This window comes from Carassius carassius, chromosome 12 (assembly GCF_963082965.1).
Source record: "Carassius carassius chromosome 12, fCarCar2.1, whole genome shotgun sequence".
NCBI classification, from domain to species: domain Eukaryota; kingdom Metazoa; phylum Chordata; class Actinopteri; order Cypriniformes; family Cyprinidae; genus Carassius; species Carassius carassius.
Window position 1 is genome coordinate 4,327,126 of NC_081766.1, and position 18,657 is coordinate 4,345,782.

At 34.8% G+C, this 18,657-nt stretch overlaps 1 protein-coding gene across 1 annotated transcript in view; it reads right to left on the reverse strand.

The window, feature by feature from the left end:
- The window catches only part of LOC132154530 (semaphorin-6B-like), a 104,205-nt gene that overhangs the window by 36,545 nt on the left and 49,003 nt on the right, over positions 1 to 18,657 (reverse strand). The window contains exons 2-5 of the mRNA XM_059563119.1: positions 9,980 to 10,107; positions 5,617 to 5,731; positions 921 to 981; positions 680 to 742 (exon numbers count right to left, since the gene is read on the reverse strand). Coding sequence (XP_059419102.1) covers positions 680 to 742; positions 921 to 981; positions 5,617 to 5,731; positions 9,980 to 10,085 — 345 coding nt within the window. The 5' untranslated portion in view covers positions 10,086 to 10,107. The remainder of the gene's footprint in view (positions 1 to 679; positions 743 to 920; positions 982 to 5,616; positions 5,732 to 9,979; positions 10,108 to 18,657) is intronic.

An 18,657-nucleotide genomic window follows, 5' to 3' on the forward strand; every position in this document is an offset into this window, starting at 1 on the left:
TGATGAAGGCCAGAAGTGTGGAATTAAGAATGTGTGGAATTAATGCAAAATATTGTCTAAGTTTTTCAAATGAAGTTGGCATTGCATACTTTGAATATTGTTGGCTCTATTGTTCTATTGTAAGCCCCTTTGAAAAAAAAAGTGTTTGCTAAATGAATAAATGTAACTGTAAAAACACAGTATGTATGACATTAGTGTTTGAATGCTAACATAAGTGTAACATGCCTAACATAAGACACACATTAGCTGTAGGAAAGGTTTAATAAAACACAAAGAGAGCCATAATAGATAACTGGCAGTATGACAGTAAGGTAAATCTAATTTTAGTAGGAGTTAAAAACACAAGCAAATAACAGGAAAATCCACACCCCTTTATAACATCCAATAACTAACCAAGGCTGTAAGTAATCATCTGCAATACGGCTAAAAGCATCCGCTGAGAGGCTAGAGTTACATGTCCTTGTGAACCAGCAGAAATAAGCCAAATCCTTATATCGTACATTTACTCTCCAGGAGAATTTATTTGTATGAGACTTTCTCCGGCTCTGCCACAGGTTTGAAACATCATGCTCTTGGCAATAGCAAATCACTCAAAGTGCTGTGAATTAATTTCCTCGCTAAGACGGTGCTAAAAATGACCGTGAAATGTGAAAAAACTTTGTGTTATTTGAACGCTCACCTCGTGTTTGCCCTTCATTCTACAGATGCGGATGTCATTCTTATTGGATTCCCACGTCCTTTTCTGTAAAACAGCAAGGGAGTAAAATCATCACCGACATTTATGGGAAAACATGCAATTATGTGTGTGTGTGTGTGTAAGAGAGAGAGAGAGAGAGAGAGAGAGAGAGAGAGAGAGAGAGAGAGAGAGAGAGAGAGAGAGAGAGAGAGAGAGAGAGAGAGACAGCGGTACAAGGTCTCACCTTGCTGTAGAACATTTCATCTCCAGATACATGGTCCAGTTCCACTCGATAAAGGTCATCTCTGCACCAACACACACACACACACACACACACACACACACACACACACACACACACACACACACACACACACACACACACACACACACACACACACACACACACACACACACACCAGCATTAGCAGTAACATTAAAAATGGGCCTTAATTTAACATTAAGAAGGGGAATCATAATTCATATACTATTTGTACTATAGAGTATGCACCACACAACAAACATAAATAAACAATAAAAAAAAATACAAATGTAATCAGTATTTTGGCCATGAAACTGGACTGGAGAAGCGAATTTGTGTAGAGTTATCAGTAAATATATGTACAATTTGATTTGATTAACTTGATTAATCCCAAAGGGAAATTCCCATGTCACAACAGAGCTCACCACACAATAATAAATAAATACCGTATTTTTCGGACTATAAGTCGCATTTATTTAGAACCAAGAGAAAACATTATCATCTACAGCCGCTAGAGCGCCCTCTCGCGGCTGTAGACGGTAATGTTTTCTTGGTTCATTTCTCTTGGTTCATGTCAAATTAATTTTGATAAATAAGTCGCACCTGACTATAAGTCGCAGGACCAGCAAAACTATGAAAAAAAGTGCGACTTATAGTCCAGAAAATACGGTACATAAATAAAATACTACATTTTATATAGCACTCCTTTGTTTCAAGCATCAAAATGCACACTACATCATGATTATACAATATACAAATAATATTCTAAAATAAATAATCTAATCTGATAATAATTATACAGTCTAATAGCTGCTGGTAAAAGTGGCTTTCTATATCGTTACTTGTAACACGGAGGCTGAATTTGATGAACTTATTGTTAACTTAAACCATTAGAAAATAAAATATAAATCAAATTATTTAATTAGACTCAAAAATATATTTTTTTTACTTTTTATTTTAGTATTTTAGAAATTAGAAATGTTGAACTGAACTGGAATAAAGTAATTGCTGAAATTAGCCTATTAAAACTGAAATGTTAATGTTAGTTAATAAAAATAAATGGTCCATTGTTTGTTCAGGTTAGTTCAAACTGCATCAACTAACATTAACAAACAACTTTTGATTTTTTTCATTTATAAGTAAATGTAAAAAATAATATTAACTAAGATGAATAAATGCTGTAGAAATATTGCTCATAGTTAGTATATGTTAATTAATGTAGGTTAACTAATGCTAACAAATGAAACCTAATTGTTAAGAGTTACCATCATTGTTTTATGATTCAGTATGTCTGATTTTCTGTCTAACTACATAATAATATTTTACCACTGTCAGTAAAGTATAGAGAATATTAGAAGTATGCAAATCAAATTAAAGCCAAAATCATGTGAAAAACTGAGACAAGACAGAAAGTCTGTGAAGATATATTTCACCACCTACAGGAATACAGTGAAGCATTAAAGGCTTTTGATAAAACAAATCCATCAACCTGTCTACGAGAGCAGTCTAAATGTGAGTTCTCAGCTCTGGAGATGTCAGCCTCAGAGGTCTGTGGTGTCAGTAACCGGTTATAAGAGTTAACACTTTCCAGAATGTGTAAGAGAGTTAATAAGAGTGCTCGGAAAAGTAAGATAGAATATATATATATTAGGGGTGTAACGGTTCACAAAATTCACGGTTCGGTTCGATACAATACACTGGTGTCACTGTTCGGTTCGGTACGGTTCGGTATGTTTTAGATACAGCAAAAAGAAAAAATTGGCAGATAAATTTCCTTGATTTTTAAAAAAATTTTTATTTATTAAAACTAACAAAGTATGTTGTTTTTTTTTTACATTGAACAATGATGGAGCTATTCTTTACCCATCTTCTATGGTGTTTTCTTAGCAGCATACTGTATAAAACAAAAACAGCTCCTTATAAAAAAAAAATGAAAATGTTATATTAGTTATGAACAAATACAAAGATGTAACTTTTTACATGGAACTCTATAACTCTTTATATTGAGTGTGTTTTTACTCAATTTACTCAAATGGGCTCGTAAAGGAATATTGTAACGGGGCTCAATTACATTAAGCATGTTCTTAAAACCTACGTTTTCCACTACAGAGTAAGGCGCTCGCTCACTCAGTACGCGCTGAAGGCTCGTTGCAAAATGGCTTATGCGTTTAACAGACCAGAAATAGAAGATCCTCCAATAACCAACAGGTCTGGTGTTTGGGTGCACTTTGGATTCCCTGTAAGCTATAATGGTGATGATAGAATGAATGGTAAATAGTAAGGTCTCATATCCGAGGCTATAACGTAAATGCAGCCTATCAAACGCCGTGGTGATGTCTTTTGCCCTGTTTGAATCCGTTGGAAATGTCTGTCTAAATGCTGCGGGGATAGTTTTCATGCGTGTATGTTTCTCCTTTTTTCCGTCTTTTCCCAGATACTGACACACTAAGGTGATGTCGGCGTAAATGAGTTGACATGTTTCAAGTATTCCCGCTGGTGTTGTTTTTTGTTTTTTTTTGTATTCCCGCTGGTGTAGGCTACCCTAGATGCGACATATCGTTGTTTTTTTATCCACCACTCTCTTGCCATCACCATTACAGCTTACAGGGAATCCAAAGTGCACCCAAACACCAGACCTGTTGGTTATTGGAGGATCTTCTATTTCTGGTCTGTTAAACGCATTGGCCATTTTGCAACGAGCCTTCAGCGCGTACTGAGTGAGCGAGCGCCTGACTGAGTAGCCTAACATAAACATATAAGTTGGTGTTTTTTTTCTTCTTCGGGGGTGTCAGGGGCGTTGCCTGTTACGTCGTTTGGGTTATTGGGCTACCTTGTTGAACGCATATCATTATATTTCACAATTTTTTTTATTTTCCAAATATAATTAATTAGTCCAACGAACCGTTCGGTCCATAATGCGTACCACGAACGGTTCAATACGAATACGCGTATCGTTACACCCCTAATATATATATATATATATATATGACCCTGGACCACAAAACCAGTCTGAAGTGTCAATTTTTCGAAATTGAGATTTATACATCATCTGAAAGCTGAATAAATAATCTTTCCATTGATGTATGGTTTATAGGGATTAGACAATATTTGGCCGAAATACAACTATTTGAAAATCTGGAATCTGAGTGTGCAAAAAAATCTAAATATTGAGAAAATCAACTTTAAAGTTGTCCAAATGAATTCTAAACAATGCATACTGCTAATCAAAAATTAAATTATGATTTATTTACCGTAGGAAATTTACAAAATATCTTCATGAAACATGATCTTTACTTCTTATCCTAATGATTTTTGGCTTAAAAGAAAAATCTATAATTTTGACCCATACAATGTTTTTTGGCTATTGCTAAAAATATACCCCAGCGACCAAAGACTGGTTTTGTGGTCCAGGGTCACATGTCTGTTCCCTAGCTTCAGAGAAAGCAAGTGTTTAAGTGGCTTGACTGTGTAATGGTTAAAGGTCAGCGAACAGGGGTTTAACTTTCAACCACCGCTTAACTAGGACCACATGTCAACTCCCTCGGGAGTCCCAATCCTTTCAAGACCTGTCTATGTGATGGATTTCAAAGATGTAACTAAATGTAAGACCATTCAAACTGGACACAGATTTCCCCTCAAAACATCCACGTGCACACTTTGACTGCGTGGAGAGAACATACTGATATACTGCTGAGTGTGTTGAATTAGAAGAACAGAGTGTTCATGTCAGAGCTTTGAAACGTAATGAAATTTTCTCATTGTGTAACCTGTCATTTCCGTTTAAGACCAATTAGGTACCGAGATGGTGTAGCGAAATAGAAAGGTTTTAATAACAGAGAGGATATTATACTCATGTCACATGAATTCATTCAATGAATTCAATGTAAAACCAAACACAGTCAAGTTGCTGTGTGAACAGAGTGGGCAATACTGAAGTTCAAATCAACATCTTGATGATTTAACATGTTGTTAATTACTACAATAATTGTTATAATTATTAAAAATATATCATATCATACAATCTAAAAATATTAAAAGAAAAACTAAACAAAAATCTGACATTTTGCCATGGTGAGTTGAAGAACTAAAATTATTCACTGGAAATAAACAAAAACTCAAACTGAACAAAATATTAAAAAACAAAATAAAAATAAATTAAACCTAATTATGAAAAAAGAATAAAAATACTAATATAAGAATAATAATTGAAATACAAATACTAATAAAATGACAAAGTACATACTGTAACAAAATGACAAAAATAATAAGAAAAATACAAATATAAAATAAACCATTTTATATATTAAAAAATTACATATTAATTAATATAAAAAAATATAAATATATATAATATATATATATAATATAATATATAATATAATATAAAATAATGTATTTTAATAAATATTTTTTTATTAAATAAAAATATCTTTACTAACTTAAAAATGTATAAAAACCATAATATATATATATAAATCATAGTAAAATAACAATTATTACCACAGAGAATAATTTTCACTTCTTCCTTAGTACAGTATGTGCAGCAATATGCAAAATTAACACAACAGTTTTTATTTTGATTGCTCTGACAAGACGTGCAAAATGCAAAATATAATGTACAAATATTTATAATGTGAAGCGTGCATGTTGAATTGTTGTGAATTCAGTTGGATGTTACCTGGCTCCGATGTAGAGTGTACGGTTGACTTTCAGGACGGTCTGAATGTAGAGTGGCTCCTGACGGGTGTAAGAGTGATGCGCTCGGCCCACAAACACTGGATATCGTCTCACCACTGACAAATACAGAAACAGAGATGATTCAGAAGAGAGGAAAGACAAAATGTGGAAAAATGACTAGTTGAGATGGAAGACAGTGACAACCAAACAAAAGAGCCAAAATATGAAGAATAGATGGAGGAAACAGAAACTAAAGCACAGGCAGGAATGTGTCCATCACTTTCGCAGAAGAGTTATGCCCCTTTCACACTGAGTTTCCGGACCACTGAGAGACAGAGGTCCTCAGAGACAAAAAGTACACACATCATTGTCTTCTCCATGCAGAGTTAAAAAACAAGCTGTCTTAAAGCAGAAGTTCAACAAATTTGTCATATTTACTCACCCTTTTGTAGTTCCAAACATGTATAACTATATCTCTCCTAAAATATTCTGCCTGCTCTTTTCAAAGTAATGACAATAAAGATTCGGGCATCAAAAAGGACACAACAGTTCCATAAAAGCATCATATGCTTGGTATATACAACTTGTGTCCTACATTCTAAATCAGGGATCAGCAACCTTTTCGGCATGACGTGCCATTTTTTATTTTTATGGTTAACCACTGTGTCAAGTGTACACAGCCCCCCCCCCCCCACACACACCCCGATATAATTCTGTATTTAAACGGTACATACACAATTTTTTATTATACGATAAAAAAAAAGTTTTTTTAACGTTTAATCAACGTTAATGCACTGCTTTAATTGATGAACGTGCACACACAGACACACACACACACACAACACACACCACTCGCACACAGAGATCTGAGATCGTGCTGTGCAAAAAGTAGCATTCAGAAGCTCATAAACCTATGAGTGTTGTCACGGTACTTTTATTAATCGATACTGAATCGCTACATTATATTTCTCAACAACAAAGGGGCAAAATCGCTTCATTGTCTGCAGAGAGAGACAATTTACCCCCCCCCCCCCCCCCCCACTTTCTTTCTCTCAAAATGGCCATATTTCAGAAAATTTTTCATCACTGGATATAGCTTTAGGTCATTTAACATTTCTATGGTAAAACGTATTATTAAAAGTTGACTAATGTTAATTGATTTGCAGCTTCATCTTACCTCACTCTCTTTAACGTTAAACTGACGCTTCGCGCTCTGCTTCTGTGAACAGTAAACCCCGCCTACTTTGATCTGATTGGCCATCTCAGTCATTTTGACATTGACGAGTGCTGTTAGACCGAGGCTTTGATCTGAAGCACCTAGTATGTGCAGTGTTTGCACGTGCATCCATGCAAGTTAATTCTCACACTTTAATAGTATTTGTAGCTCCTAACAGGCTGTGTGACTATGAGAAGTTATTACATCAAACTGTACGTCATTATACAGTTTTCCTTATTGCTTGCGTGCCAGCGATTATCCCTCTGCGTGCCACTGTTGGCACGCGTGCCGTAGGTTGCCAACCCCTGTTCTAAATCATGTGACAGGTTTTTGTAAGAAATAGGAATATGCATCATTACTCAATACATTACAGTCAGCTGTTAACCACTTAGACTAAATAATTGAATCAGTGAGCTGAACTCAAGAACTGCATTAGTTCAATTCATTAATGAAACTTTCAGACCGTTTTTCATTAAAAAAGAAAAAGAAAAAAAAACATTAAAGTGTGTCTATTATGGTTAATGAAAGGTTCATATTTTGGTTTTGGGAGTCCCAAACAAGAGGTTGACATGCATGCAAGGTCAAAAAACACTTTCATTGTCTTATAATATGCATTTTTTTAAAGCTTATACTTGCTCAGCGACTCTCAAACGATTCGCTCAATGATTCATTTTTCCAAACCCCTTCTTTGCCTGACATTAATCTGCAGTGATCGGTCTGATTGGTCTCATTTTCATTTCATCATGCCTGTAATGCCCGATAAAGCAGCGTTTGTGAGTGCAGTGCTGCTTTGTGTACAGCGTTAACAGGGAAACCACTATTTTTACCACACCAAAAGCAGCACCTAGTGGCAAAGAATGAATTGCATTTTTATTCTGACCAGTGCAAAAGAGCAACAAGTGGGCGGACAATATGCAAATGATTCAGGTTGACCTCAACATGAAACGGCTTGAGATTCATTTTAAAACGATTCGTTTCAATGATTCAGAGTCGACTCTTTCTTTTAATAAACAATACACGGTGCACTTTCAGATTTAAAGATTTGCCAGATGTTCTTATTCACTTAGAGCTGTTTTGTACAGCATAAAAAATATTTTTCAAAAATCCAGAATAGGTGAACTTTAAACGATTCATTGAAAAAAAAAGAAAAGAAAAATAGATTTGTTCACATTATGAATGTCACATGGACCAGTTACATATGTTGCATACTAATATGATATGCTTTCCTGGTGCTTTTTTGTCATTTTAGAACTTAAAATCCCCAGAATTTAAAATTATTTACTTTCATTATACTGAATAGATTACAAGGGCATTCATGTAAAATATCCCCTTTTCTTTTTGAGTGAATGAATAAACGCACACAGCATTGTTTCTTTGAACTAAAAGTAAAATTAAAACTATTTAAAACATGTTAATTTGTTAATAAAAAACAAATGTCCGATTTTTTTTATTAAAATAAATCTGAATTAAAATAAAATATAAATATTATTAAAAACAAATGCAACCTGCCCTGACTATCAGACTATTGGTCCAGTGTCCTGTCACATAATACATTTTCATAAAATGCAGTTGAAAAGAGTCACCAGCAGCTCAGAGAGCTTCACACATTTCAGATAAGGAAAACTGCTTTCCAAATGCTGTGAAAAGAGGTTAAACACAATTAGAAAATAGATTACCACGGAAAAAACTAACAAGAATGTGTCCTCCAACCGCAGATGGATCTGTACTCTGGGCTGAGAAGCCTGAGGACACCCACAGATTTATTGTGAAAGCTAATGATATTTCTTACACTAATGATATTTCTGCTACTAATTAATTCCACTGTAATATGGAGAGAAGGATACAGATACTGTTGTTGTTGTTGTTGCAGGCCTGTTTTTCGCCTCTAGATGTTTGGACACATTTCACAAGGGTTTAAATGTTTTTGTGCTTTATAAAGAGTAATTAAGTGTGGAAAACCCTTTAAAAGGTCACGTTATTTCACTTTGATTCACACACACACACACACACACACACACACACATACACACACACACACACACACACTCACACACAAGCCCGCCATGTTCATTTTGTTCTTCACTGATTTCTGTTGTTTTTACACTGAGAGAAGGATATTTTCTTCCATCTACCTCTGTCTCATTAAGACATTATTTAGTATGTCTACTAAGCCGTTTTCTTCATAGAGAGCAGACGTTGGCAGGAGCCCACAGTGTAGGTGATTTCAGGTTTTACTGTTCTTCTGGGGAAAAAATGTGACCCACATAAACACCAACTACATTGTGCTAGATGACCTTTAACCCCTGGTCTCTACTGAATCATTAGAGATGCATGAGTGGTTGTTCATCAATATCACTGATTCTGTTTTGTGGGATCTATAGGGAATACGGGTCCTAGCACACACACGCACGCACACACACACACACACACACACACACACAGTTTTTGTGTCGGTTGTTCTAACAACATTATGTTAAAAGGCTTTTAAAATGATCACAGCCATATGGTGTATTTCATCCATTCACAAACGCTAATGTGCAAAACTATTTACAAACAGTGTGACATGTCCACATCATATGTCAACCATATGTGCATTTAAAAGAACAACCTTCAGCAGTAGTGCAGCATACAGTGTTTGACATAACCACAAGAAAGTATGCATTACAGTGATTTTAACACATTTAAAGGGGCAGTACAACCAAAAAAAGAAAAAAGGAAAATTGTTTTAAAGTTTAACTCACTCTCAAGTTATTTCAAACCTGTATTACGTAATTTCTTCTGCTGAACACGAAATAATGTATTTTGATGAATTCTGGCAATATATATATATATATAAAAAGCCTTCACTGATGAAGCAACTCATAAGTTCCAAAACATTCATATTTTACCTTAACCATGGTAAAAACATTGTAACTCGCTAGGAAATGTTTTCTATTTTATGATCATGGAAACTTAGCACAGTTTGTAATTCAGCAGATTTTCTCAAAGCTAATTCATGAGGCAAAAATAGTAGTTGCTGATTGTGCTGTTATGCTCTAAACATAAGTGAATGAAAGATCATAAATGTGGCATTTATGTCTAACTGAAAAATAACCTGCTTGTGTTGCTTAACTGGTAGACTGTAATTGGTGAGGGGGCGTGTTCTTACCCTCAGCAGGGGCAGAGATTAAAGGGCCAGGTTCCTCTGGAAATGAGCAGACAGCCAATTGGAGGACAGCAAAGATCCGTAAGAAGCAGGGGGTCAGCGTCGCCATGGCAGCCAGCGACACACCAGAGCTGTGAAGGCAGGAGTAGAGAAGTGATGTTAAGTTATAAAAACTGTGAAAAAAAAACATAATACAATGCTAATGAGCTGCTTTGACATTTTCAAATAAACAACACCCTTTCAATGAATCCTTATAAATGATTAATTTGAAATGCTATTAATGGACAGAAGTTACACAAAAAACCTTTGTCACATGAAAGCATGAGAGAACTAATGCTAAGCTAAAAAGAAATTTGCAATGCAACACATAAATATTGCATTCAGCGGTGTATTTTAAATTGAAAAAATGTCCATATAAATCATTTAGCTTTGGTATTGAATAAAATATATTCAACATTATCCTAAATTTATAAATATATAATTTTTAAAAAAATATATATATAATCAACATTTTCCTCTGTCAGCCATCTTGGTTGGAGCATTAAAATTACTAACGGGAAATAACATAAATAAATAAATAAAACTGAACTAAACCTAAATTTAAATATAAAATAAATTAAACCTAAATGGTAAAACAGTATTTAAAAAAAAAAATAATAATTCAAAATAATAATAAAAACTAAATATGTATAGTTTATATATATATACACACACAGCATATAAATAATACCATTTGGATAAAAATTGTGCTAACGGAGCTTGTCCAAAACTCTTATTAGATCAACTTATTTTCTACTGTAGCTCATACACTTTAAACACTAATATCTCAAAAATCACAATAAATAAATGATTGAATGAGTGAATGAATAAATGAATGAATATTTTATTATATTAAAAACAACATCAAGCAGCAGGAGCAAACTGGTTCATGCTAACTAACCAAACATTGATTATGGCCAGAAAAATGTAGCATAACTTTCCAGTTTACTGTTAGAACAACCTTTGTGTAAGAAACACACCAATATTATGCTTGAAACGTTGCCTAGGTAGGCAGCATATCAGGGTTTAAGGCAAAACATATAACAAACTAACAGTCTCTGAAAATATAGAGGCAAAAATGTTTAATGATACAAAGAAGTATTGAGTGTTCGACATGCCTCGTGCCTTCAATGACTTCATATGAAAATGAAACAATCTGCACATGAGAGTGAGGCAAAACAGAAGCTGTTTATTACTTAACATTTGACATTTATTAGGCACTTTATGAGTAACAGACTGCTTACAAAACCCACAATACCTGTCTGTAAAGCAAAACAGACTTTTAACAGGTGTGAGGAAACCGTCTGTCTATACGAGTGAGTGTAAGTGGGGCATAAAACTGTTTAACAAAAGCTTTCATCTCCGACAATCAGTTCTTCCTTCAGATGGAAACCAGATGAGAGTCGTGAGGGCTTCTCTTTCACAGACAACCCTCAATTACTTTAGAGACCCAAGCCCACACACACACACACACACACACACACACCGCAATTCATCTTCAGCACCTTTTTCATTGAGTGTGTGGAGAAAGGAGTGGTCGGTGGCTTTAGCAGGAGGACGAGAATGATGCCACCATCTGCTCTTTTCTTTTCCACACTCCTTTTTCGTCTGTCCTTTTCTTTTTTTCGCTCTGCGTGATTGCTGTAATTGAGTAATTTATGAGTGTGTCAGGCCTCCCTACTGCAGTATATTACTGACACAAACACACACGAGACGTGGAGGGTGAATCGCGGTCAAACTACATACATCACATAATCTGAACAGTCTCGCACAGTCATACTCATTACTATTGGTATAAAGCAAATATAGTTGATTTTTCTAGTGGTTGATGAATATCAATGAGAATCATGGTGAGGGTGTAGAAAGATCCCAGTCCATTTGAAATCAAGAGGGAACACTGAAGAAATCAATGGAGTATGTGTGTAGAATAAAATACAAATCAAAAGATTTAAGTGTTTATGCTCACCAAGGCTGTACTGATTTCATTACAAATACAGTCAAAACTGTAATATTGTGAAATATTATTCTAATTCAAAACAACTGCTTTCTGTTTGAATATATTTTGAAATGTAATTTATTTCTGAATTTTCAGCATCATTACCCCAGTCTTCAGTGTCATATGTGCCTTCAGAAATCATTTGAATATGCTGATTTGCTGCTCAAGAAGTACCTCTTATTATTATCAATGCTGAAAATATTTTTTACTCTTTTTGAATTTCCCATTTTCATTTTTCATGTTTGTATAATCTCAGTTAAAGTTTTCTTTATTTCAAGTAACTTTTTTTTTTGTTTGTTTTGTTTTAGTTTACCATAATGCCCTGGTCCTTGGTGAATAAAAGTATTTAAAAAACTCCTGAATTGTCATTTCAACAACATAAACAAAACAGAATATGCAGTTGCTTTCAAGTATGCCTCAAACCGAAAAGCCAGCCAATCAAATTTGAGTTTGCAGTTTTCAGTTCATTGTGTAAAACTATATATATATGATGATTTTCATCATTAAAAACCTAAAATTCAGAAGTGTTTTAATGACAGAGATGGAGATCGTTTTGCCTCAGAGGATTTGTTTGAGACCTTTCTCAATTATCCCTTCTTCTGCTTTCAACAGGCCCACAACAATACACGCATTACCACTTAAATGAGATGAAACAATGAATAATGTAATTAAGACATCCCTCAGGATAACGGAAATAAAAGAGATGGAAAAACTAATTGAAAGAACTCTAGATGCCTTTGGTTTTGAAATGAATAGTGGCCTTTTGAGGGTTTAAATTCATAAGGCAGAAATGAATCTCAATGGCATTAGAGAGAGACGAGCGACTCTATTAGTTCATTAGCACACCGCGCACACAAAGACACAATGTTTATCCACCCCACACATTAAATAAAGAACATTGTCAAACACACTGCTTTAAAGAGGCCACATCTTACAAGTTTTTTTATATTCAGTGCCACTTGCAGGACAAATATCACAATTACTGCTGCTTACACTTGAGGTTAGGGGTCCGAACAAATCACCAACCCCTAGGTAGTAAACTTCAGTGTTGTTTGTGCATCGTTTGTGCTACGGTCATGAATGTTGCCTTAAATCATGCACACAGCTTGTTGAAGTGAAGTTTCTTTTCTAAGCAATCAGACAGAATTCAGAAATCAGTCCACCCAAAATTGAATATATATATATATATATATATATATATATATATATATATATATATATATATATATATATATATATATATATATATATATATATAGTGTGTGTGTGTGTGTGTGTGTGTGTGTGTTTAAGAAAATCTTACAGACCCCAAACTTTTGAATGATACTATTTTACTTCAAAAGAGCCAGGAAATCTGTTTTCCATGCTATGACCCCTTTAAGTTGAAAAACGAAAAATCATATTTAACAAAATGGTGTGTGTATTAGTGTGTGTGCGTGTGTGTTTCCAGGCTGTTTATAAGGGGCACTAAAAGGAAAAAAGCACTGGTGGGCACACAGAGCTTCTGAATGCTTCATAAAGAAACCATTCATTGTCTAGAGCATTCAGAACTGCTCTCTCTCTCTCCCTCTCTCTCTTTAATCTCCTTCATCCCCATTGAACCCTTGTGCCCGAAGGAAAGGTCAGAGGTCAGGATAGGTATCCTCCCATGGGGTTTTTACAACAGAAAAGACATTTCTAGTACAGAACACGTCTGTAATTTGGTTTAAGGGGGTCGTGACCAAGCCATAGACACATTACGTTTTGTGATAGCTCTAAATTAAACCTAATAGGCAGTGATACCACCTCAATTGTTCCTTATTAATGGAACACATACACCTCACAAACTCTCTCACTTCCTTCCTCTCTCACACACTCAAGCGACGAGGCCTGAATAACACAGAAGCCGTCCAAGTCTTTGTTGGCAGGCTGATGGTGCTAACAGCCGTTAAAATGAAATGCTTTAAACAGCAGTCAGAGACACAGCGGATGGAAAGCCCTCACAGAAGCACGTCCAAAACATTTAAACAATGACTGGAATGTCATTGAGGCCGAGCCTACCTATTGTCCACAAAAGTCTAACCCACAATTGCCTTAATATTCACTGCACCTGGTCACAGTAACCCGACAGTGAACCACAAACACATAATATAAAGGGACCGCTCTTATGTGTTTTGTGGTTCACTGTCAGGCTACTTTGACCAGTTTACATACCTCCATGGTAGATATAGATGGTATATATGTTGACCGTTTATATATGTTTACTCACTCTCTCTCTTTCTCTCTCTCTCTCTCTCTCTCTCTCTCTCTATATATATATATATATATATATATATATATTCACTGTACTTATATAAAGGGACCGTTCTTATATTATGTGTTTTGTGGTTCATTGTCAGGTTACTTTGACCAGGTTCTATTTTTCAGCAAGGATGCATTAAATCAATCAAAATTGACAGTAAAATACATGTATAATGTTACAAAAGTTTTCTATTTCAAATGAGTGCATTTCATAAATTACTTTCAATTTATCGAACAATCCTAGAAAAGTATTATGGATGTCACAAAAAAATATATAGATCTAGACAGTGCATATATAAAGTATGCTTAATTTTTCTAAGTAAATAAAATACTTAAAGTGCCCCTATTGTGAGTAATGAAAGGTTCATATTTTGGTTTTGGGTGTTTGGTCAATTTCATTTTCATCTCATCATGCCTGTACTTCCTGATAAAGCAGCGTTTGTGAGCGCAGTGATGCTTTGTGTACAGCATTACCATGGAAACTGCTATCTTTACCCCTCCAAAGCGGCACCTAGTGGCAAAGAATGAATTGCATTTTCATTCAAAGACCAATGCAAAAAGACTAACAAGTTGGTGGACAATATACAAATGTTTCACGTTGACGTCACTGAAAGTCAAATCTTTCTTTTAAGAGTCAATAACTTTATACATGGTGCACTTTCAGGTTTAAAACTTTGCAGGATGTTTTCATTCACTTAGAGCTGTGTTACACACTGCATGAAAGGTAATTTTAAAAAATCCATAATAGGGGCACTTTAATTCAATGCCAAATTAAGCTGCTTTGCCATTTACTGTATTGATTAAAACATTAAGTTTTCAGGATTTGTGCATTTAATTAATTTTAATTCAGTAATTAACTAAATTAGATTGAAATTTGTTATAAAACTGCATACAAGCAAATCTAAGAAAATATCTTTTGGTGTTTGTTGCTCAGGCAAATATGAGACACTAATGTCTTGCTCCCTTTAGAGTGCTCACATTAGGGAACCCTTTTTAATGTGGAATGTGTTCCAAATCAGTCACTTTTTAGGTTCTATTTCAGTTAGTCTGTCTTAGAAAACAGCTGCCAATAGACCTTCATCAGGGTAGCACCATATTTGATTTTTGACAGAAATGAAATTACCAACAAGACTGTGAGGAATTCAAATACAGTGCGTTCAATGGATTGTAGTGTTGTATAACAACATACTTGTTCAGCTGATGAAACATCTTTCCCCCAAACACGTTTGGCAGACAAACACTTCATAAATCAATCCCAAAAGTTCTGAGTTGTTAAGATTATGTGATCTAGGACATTTATACAGGTTGTGTTTTCCTTTCCTTCATACAACCTTTTTTTCATCCAATATGGCGTCTAACCTGAGTAAGGCCTATGAAGGCAGTCTAGAACCATTTCTAAAACAAAGATATTAAAATATCTCACTATACTACTGTTCTATATTTTGTGTCCTATAACACGATAACATCTGAAGATAGCCTAGAAGAGACATTTTAGGGGGTGCATAAACATTGCTGTGACCACGCTGTCCAAACAGTTCAGCAACATGAGTTTACTCACTCAAGACCACCAAATTAATCTGATGTATTGGACCACTTTATCTCTAAACTCAGCTAAAACCAAATAAACACCTTAAAAAATGCCAGAGACCAAATATATTTATCAAATATGGTGTTGATAATTACAATGACCTCCTTCTAGCCACTTGCATAGCAAAAGTCTGAAATCTTCCTAAACACGCCTCGGAGGTCAAAAAGTCGAACCTCAACATTTGCCAGACAAATAAAACAAACCACGGCAACTGGCACAGCGACACTGGTGTTCAAACACAGACCAGTAGACCTCGATATTTTCCTATCGGGTCTCTTGAGGCTTGCTTTCGGGCCTCCATAAATACACACAGGATGTCATATCTCAGCAGGGTCTGTGCTATCTCTCAGCGAGGTTCCAGCCTTTACGTCAGTGACCTCTTTACATGGTCTGAAGTAGGTGAAGTTTAACTCTGTGGAAACAACCGCAGCTCTGTGTTTGATGGAGAATGACAGGAAGGAGAAGTAAAGGGCCTCATTCTTGTTATTCTAATGAAGGAATAATGCATGGAATGATATGACCATGGTGAGATATCATGGACGAGGAGCAAAAAATGAGAGACACGATTACACAATGCTGCTGATTTGCTCTGTTACATTATATCCTTTGAATCTATATATTTGAAGATGGATATCATCGCTGATAGTAGATTTGTATATGTTCTAACCAGTAGAGTATCAGAAATATTGAAGCCTCTCCGTGAACCATGAGATGCCTGTCATGCATGGATGGAATATTGCTGATGGAAACAGGCAAGATTTTATACTGACCAATTTATCTCTCTCTTAAGCACTTTGATATTGATTTATCACTCTAGATTTAACCATAACTATAATATAACTGGCTTATATTGCTTTGTGTAATGTAAAAATGTAATCTAAATCATGATACTTGTATGTTTTATAGTACAATTACACATAGTAAAACAATATTTAGTAACAATTATACAATGTTAAAGAATCTATTATTAATTTTGCATGTTAATTTATCATTATATACACTGCCATTTAATATTTTAAGTAATATCTTTTTTTAAATATACTTTTATACAGCAAAACAAAATAAATTTATTCTACTATAAATAAATGATATTGTATATTTATTCTATTTCAAATAAAGGCTGTTCTTTTGAACTTATTTAAGCACGTTCACAAAAATACAGTATGAAGCAAGCAACACAACTGTTTTCAGCATTGATGATAATTAAGAATTTTTTCTTAAACACAAAATCGGCATATTAGAATGATTTCTGAAGAATCATCTGAGACTGAGACAATTGCATCATCATTCCAAACCTCTCTTTCTTTTATCCTTAAACATAAAAAAAAACTTTAAAAGAATATTCTTGACATATAATAGCTGAACATCTTTCTTTCCACAGTAGCATTTAAATCTCATTTACACTTTTTAGATTTAATAGCTCTCTAAATGTGTCCAAGGACCCATTATGGGTGTTTAGAAGCAGATTTATTTGGTAATATATTTTTTACAATATGAATGTCAACATCAACATCAGTGTTCAGAATGTTACGGATGGATGGATGGATGGATGGATGGATGGACAGAGAAGGGAGAAAGCATTAGGAATTGCTGTCTAATTATCAGAAAACACCATAAAGTCCAAAAAACTTTGCAATGCTTATATCATGTTTTTAATAGTGCTTGCTAAAGCAAGATTATTACTATTACCATACTTTAAGTTAGTCTTCTGAACAAACCCTTAACCCTAAACATGGTGGAGTTCATTACCATCACTTTACCATGGTACCTACTCAGTAGCTTCAAGTCAAATAAATGTTAGCACATCATTGTTCATGTTTTCATACAGAAATACACTAATGAGGCACCTTGTCAAATGAAGGGAAAAAGGCAGTGGAAAACTCATCAGTTTTCCTGCTGAACATGCGGTCTCTCTCTCACGTACACACATGCTAATACTGTTTTCCTCATTAGCATACACTAAATGTATACAACAACACAGTGTTTCACCTTTAGCTTCTGACTCCTGTTGGAATCCATTAAAACCACGTAGAGCTGTAACCTTCACACACACAGACACAAACTGAACCACAGTTGTTGCCTATTTTAAGATTTTAAAATGTCTAAACATTTTCTGATTTGCGTCAGTCTTGATAAAGATCCCAGCAGACAGCTACTTTCTCACATCTGTTGTGATTCATAACTCATTGTCTAAATTTATACAATGCATGCTCCTCTATATTCAAGAGGGAAAGCCCAAGTCTCTATACAGGCTTTAATGTGGCACAGATATGATGTATGAAGTCATTTTACAGCACAGCGCACAATCTAAATCACAGTGTCTTATGTAAACTTCTTTAATATACTTTATGTAATATTGGACTCCCAAAGCACATCGTAATAACTAGCCTGTCATTTTATGTAGCGCATATGTGAGAAAAACACAATAAACATTCACAGCACAGCGACTACCGCAAACTTCATGATAAACACAATGTGGATATTAATCATGACTGCAAATGCACAGAACAGCTGCATAAACTATTTTTGTATTGTGCACATCTAAAAAAAATATCTAGAAAAGCAAGCTAGGTAGAATGAAATACAAACAGAGAGAATGATAAAATAACAGACGGACAGACATTTGACAGACATTAGACAGACGACAAACAGACATTAGACTGATGACAAACAGACATTAGACAGACAGACAGACAGATATTAGACAGACAGACATTAGACAGATGACAGACATACATTAAACAGACAGACAGACGGACATTAGACAGACATTAGACA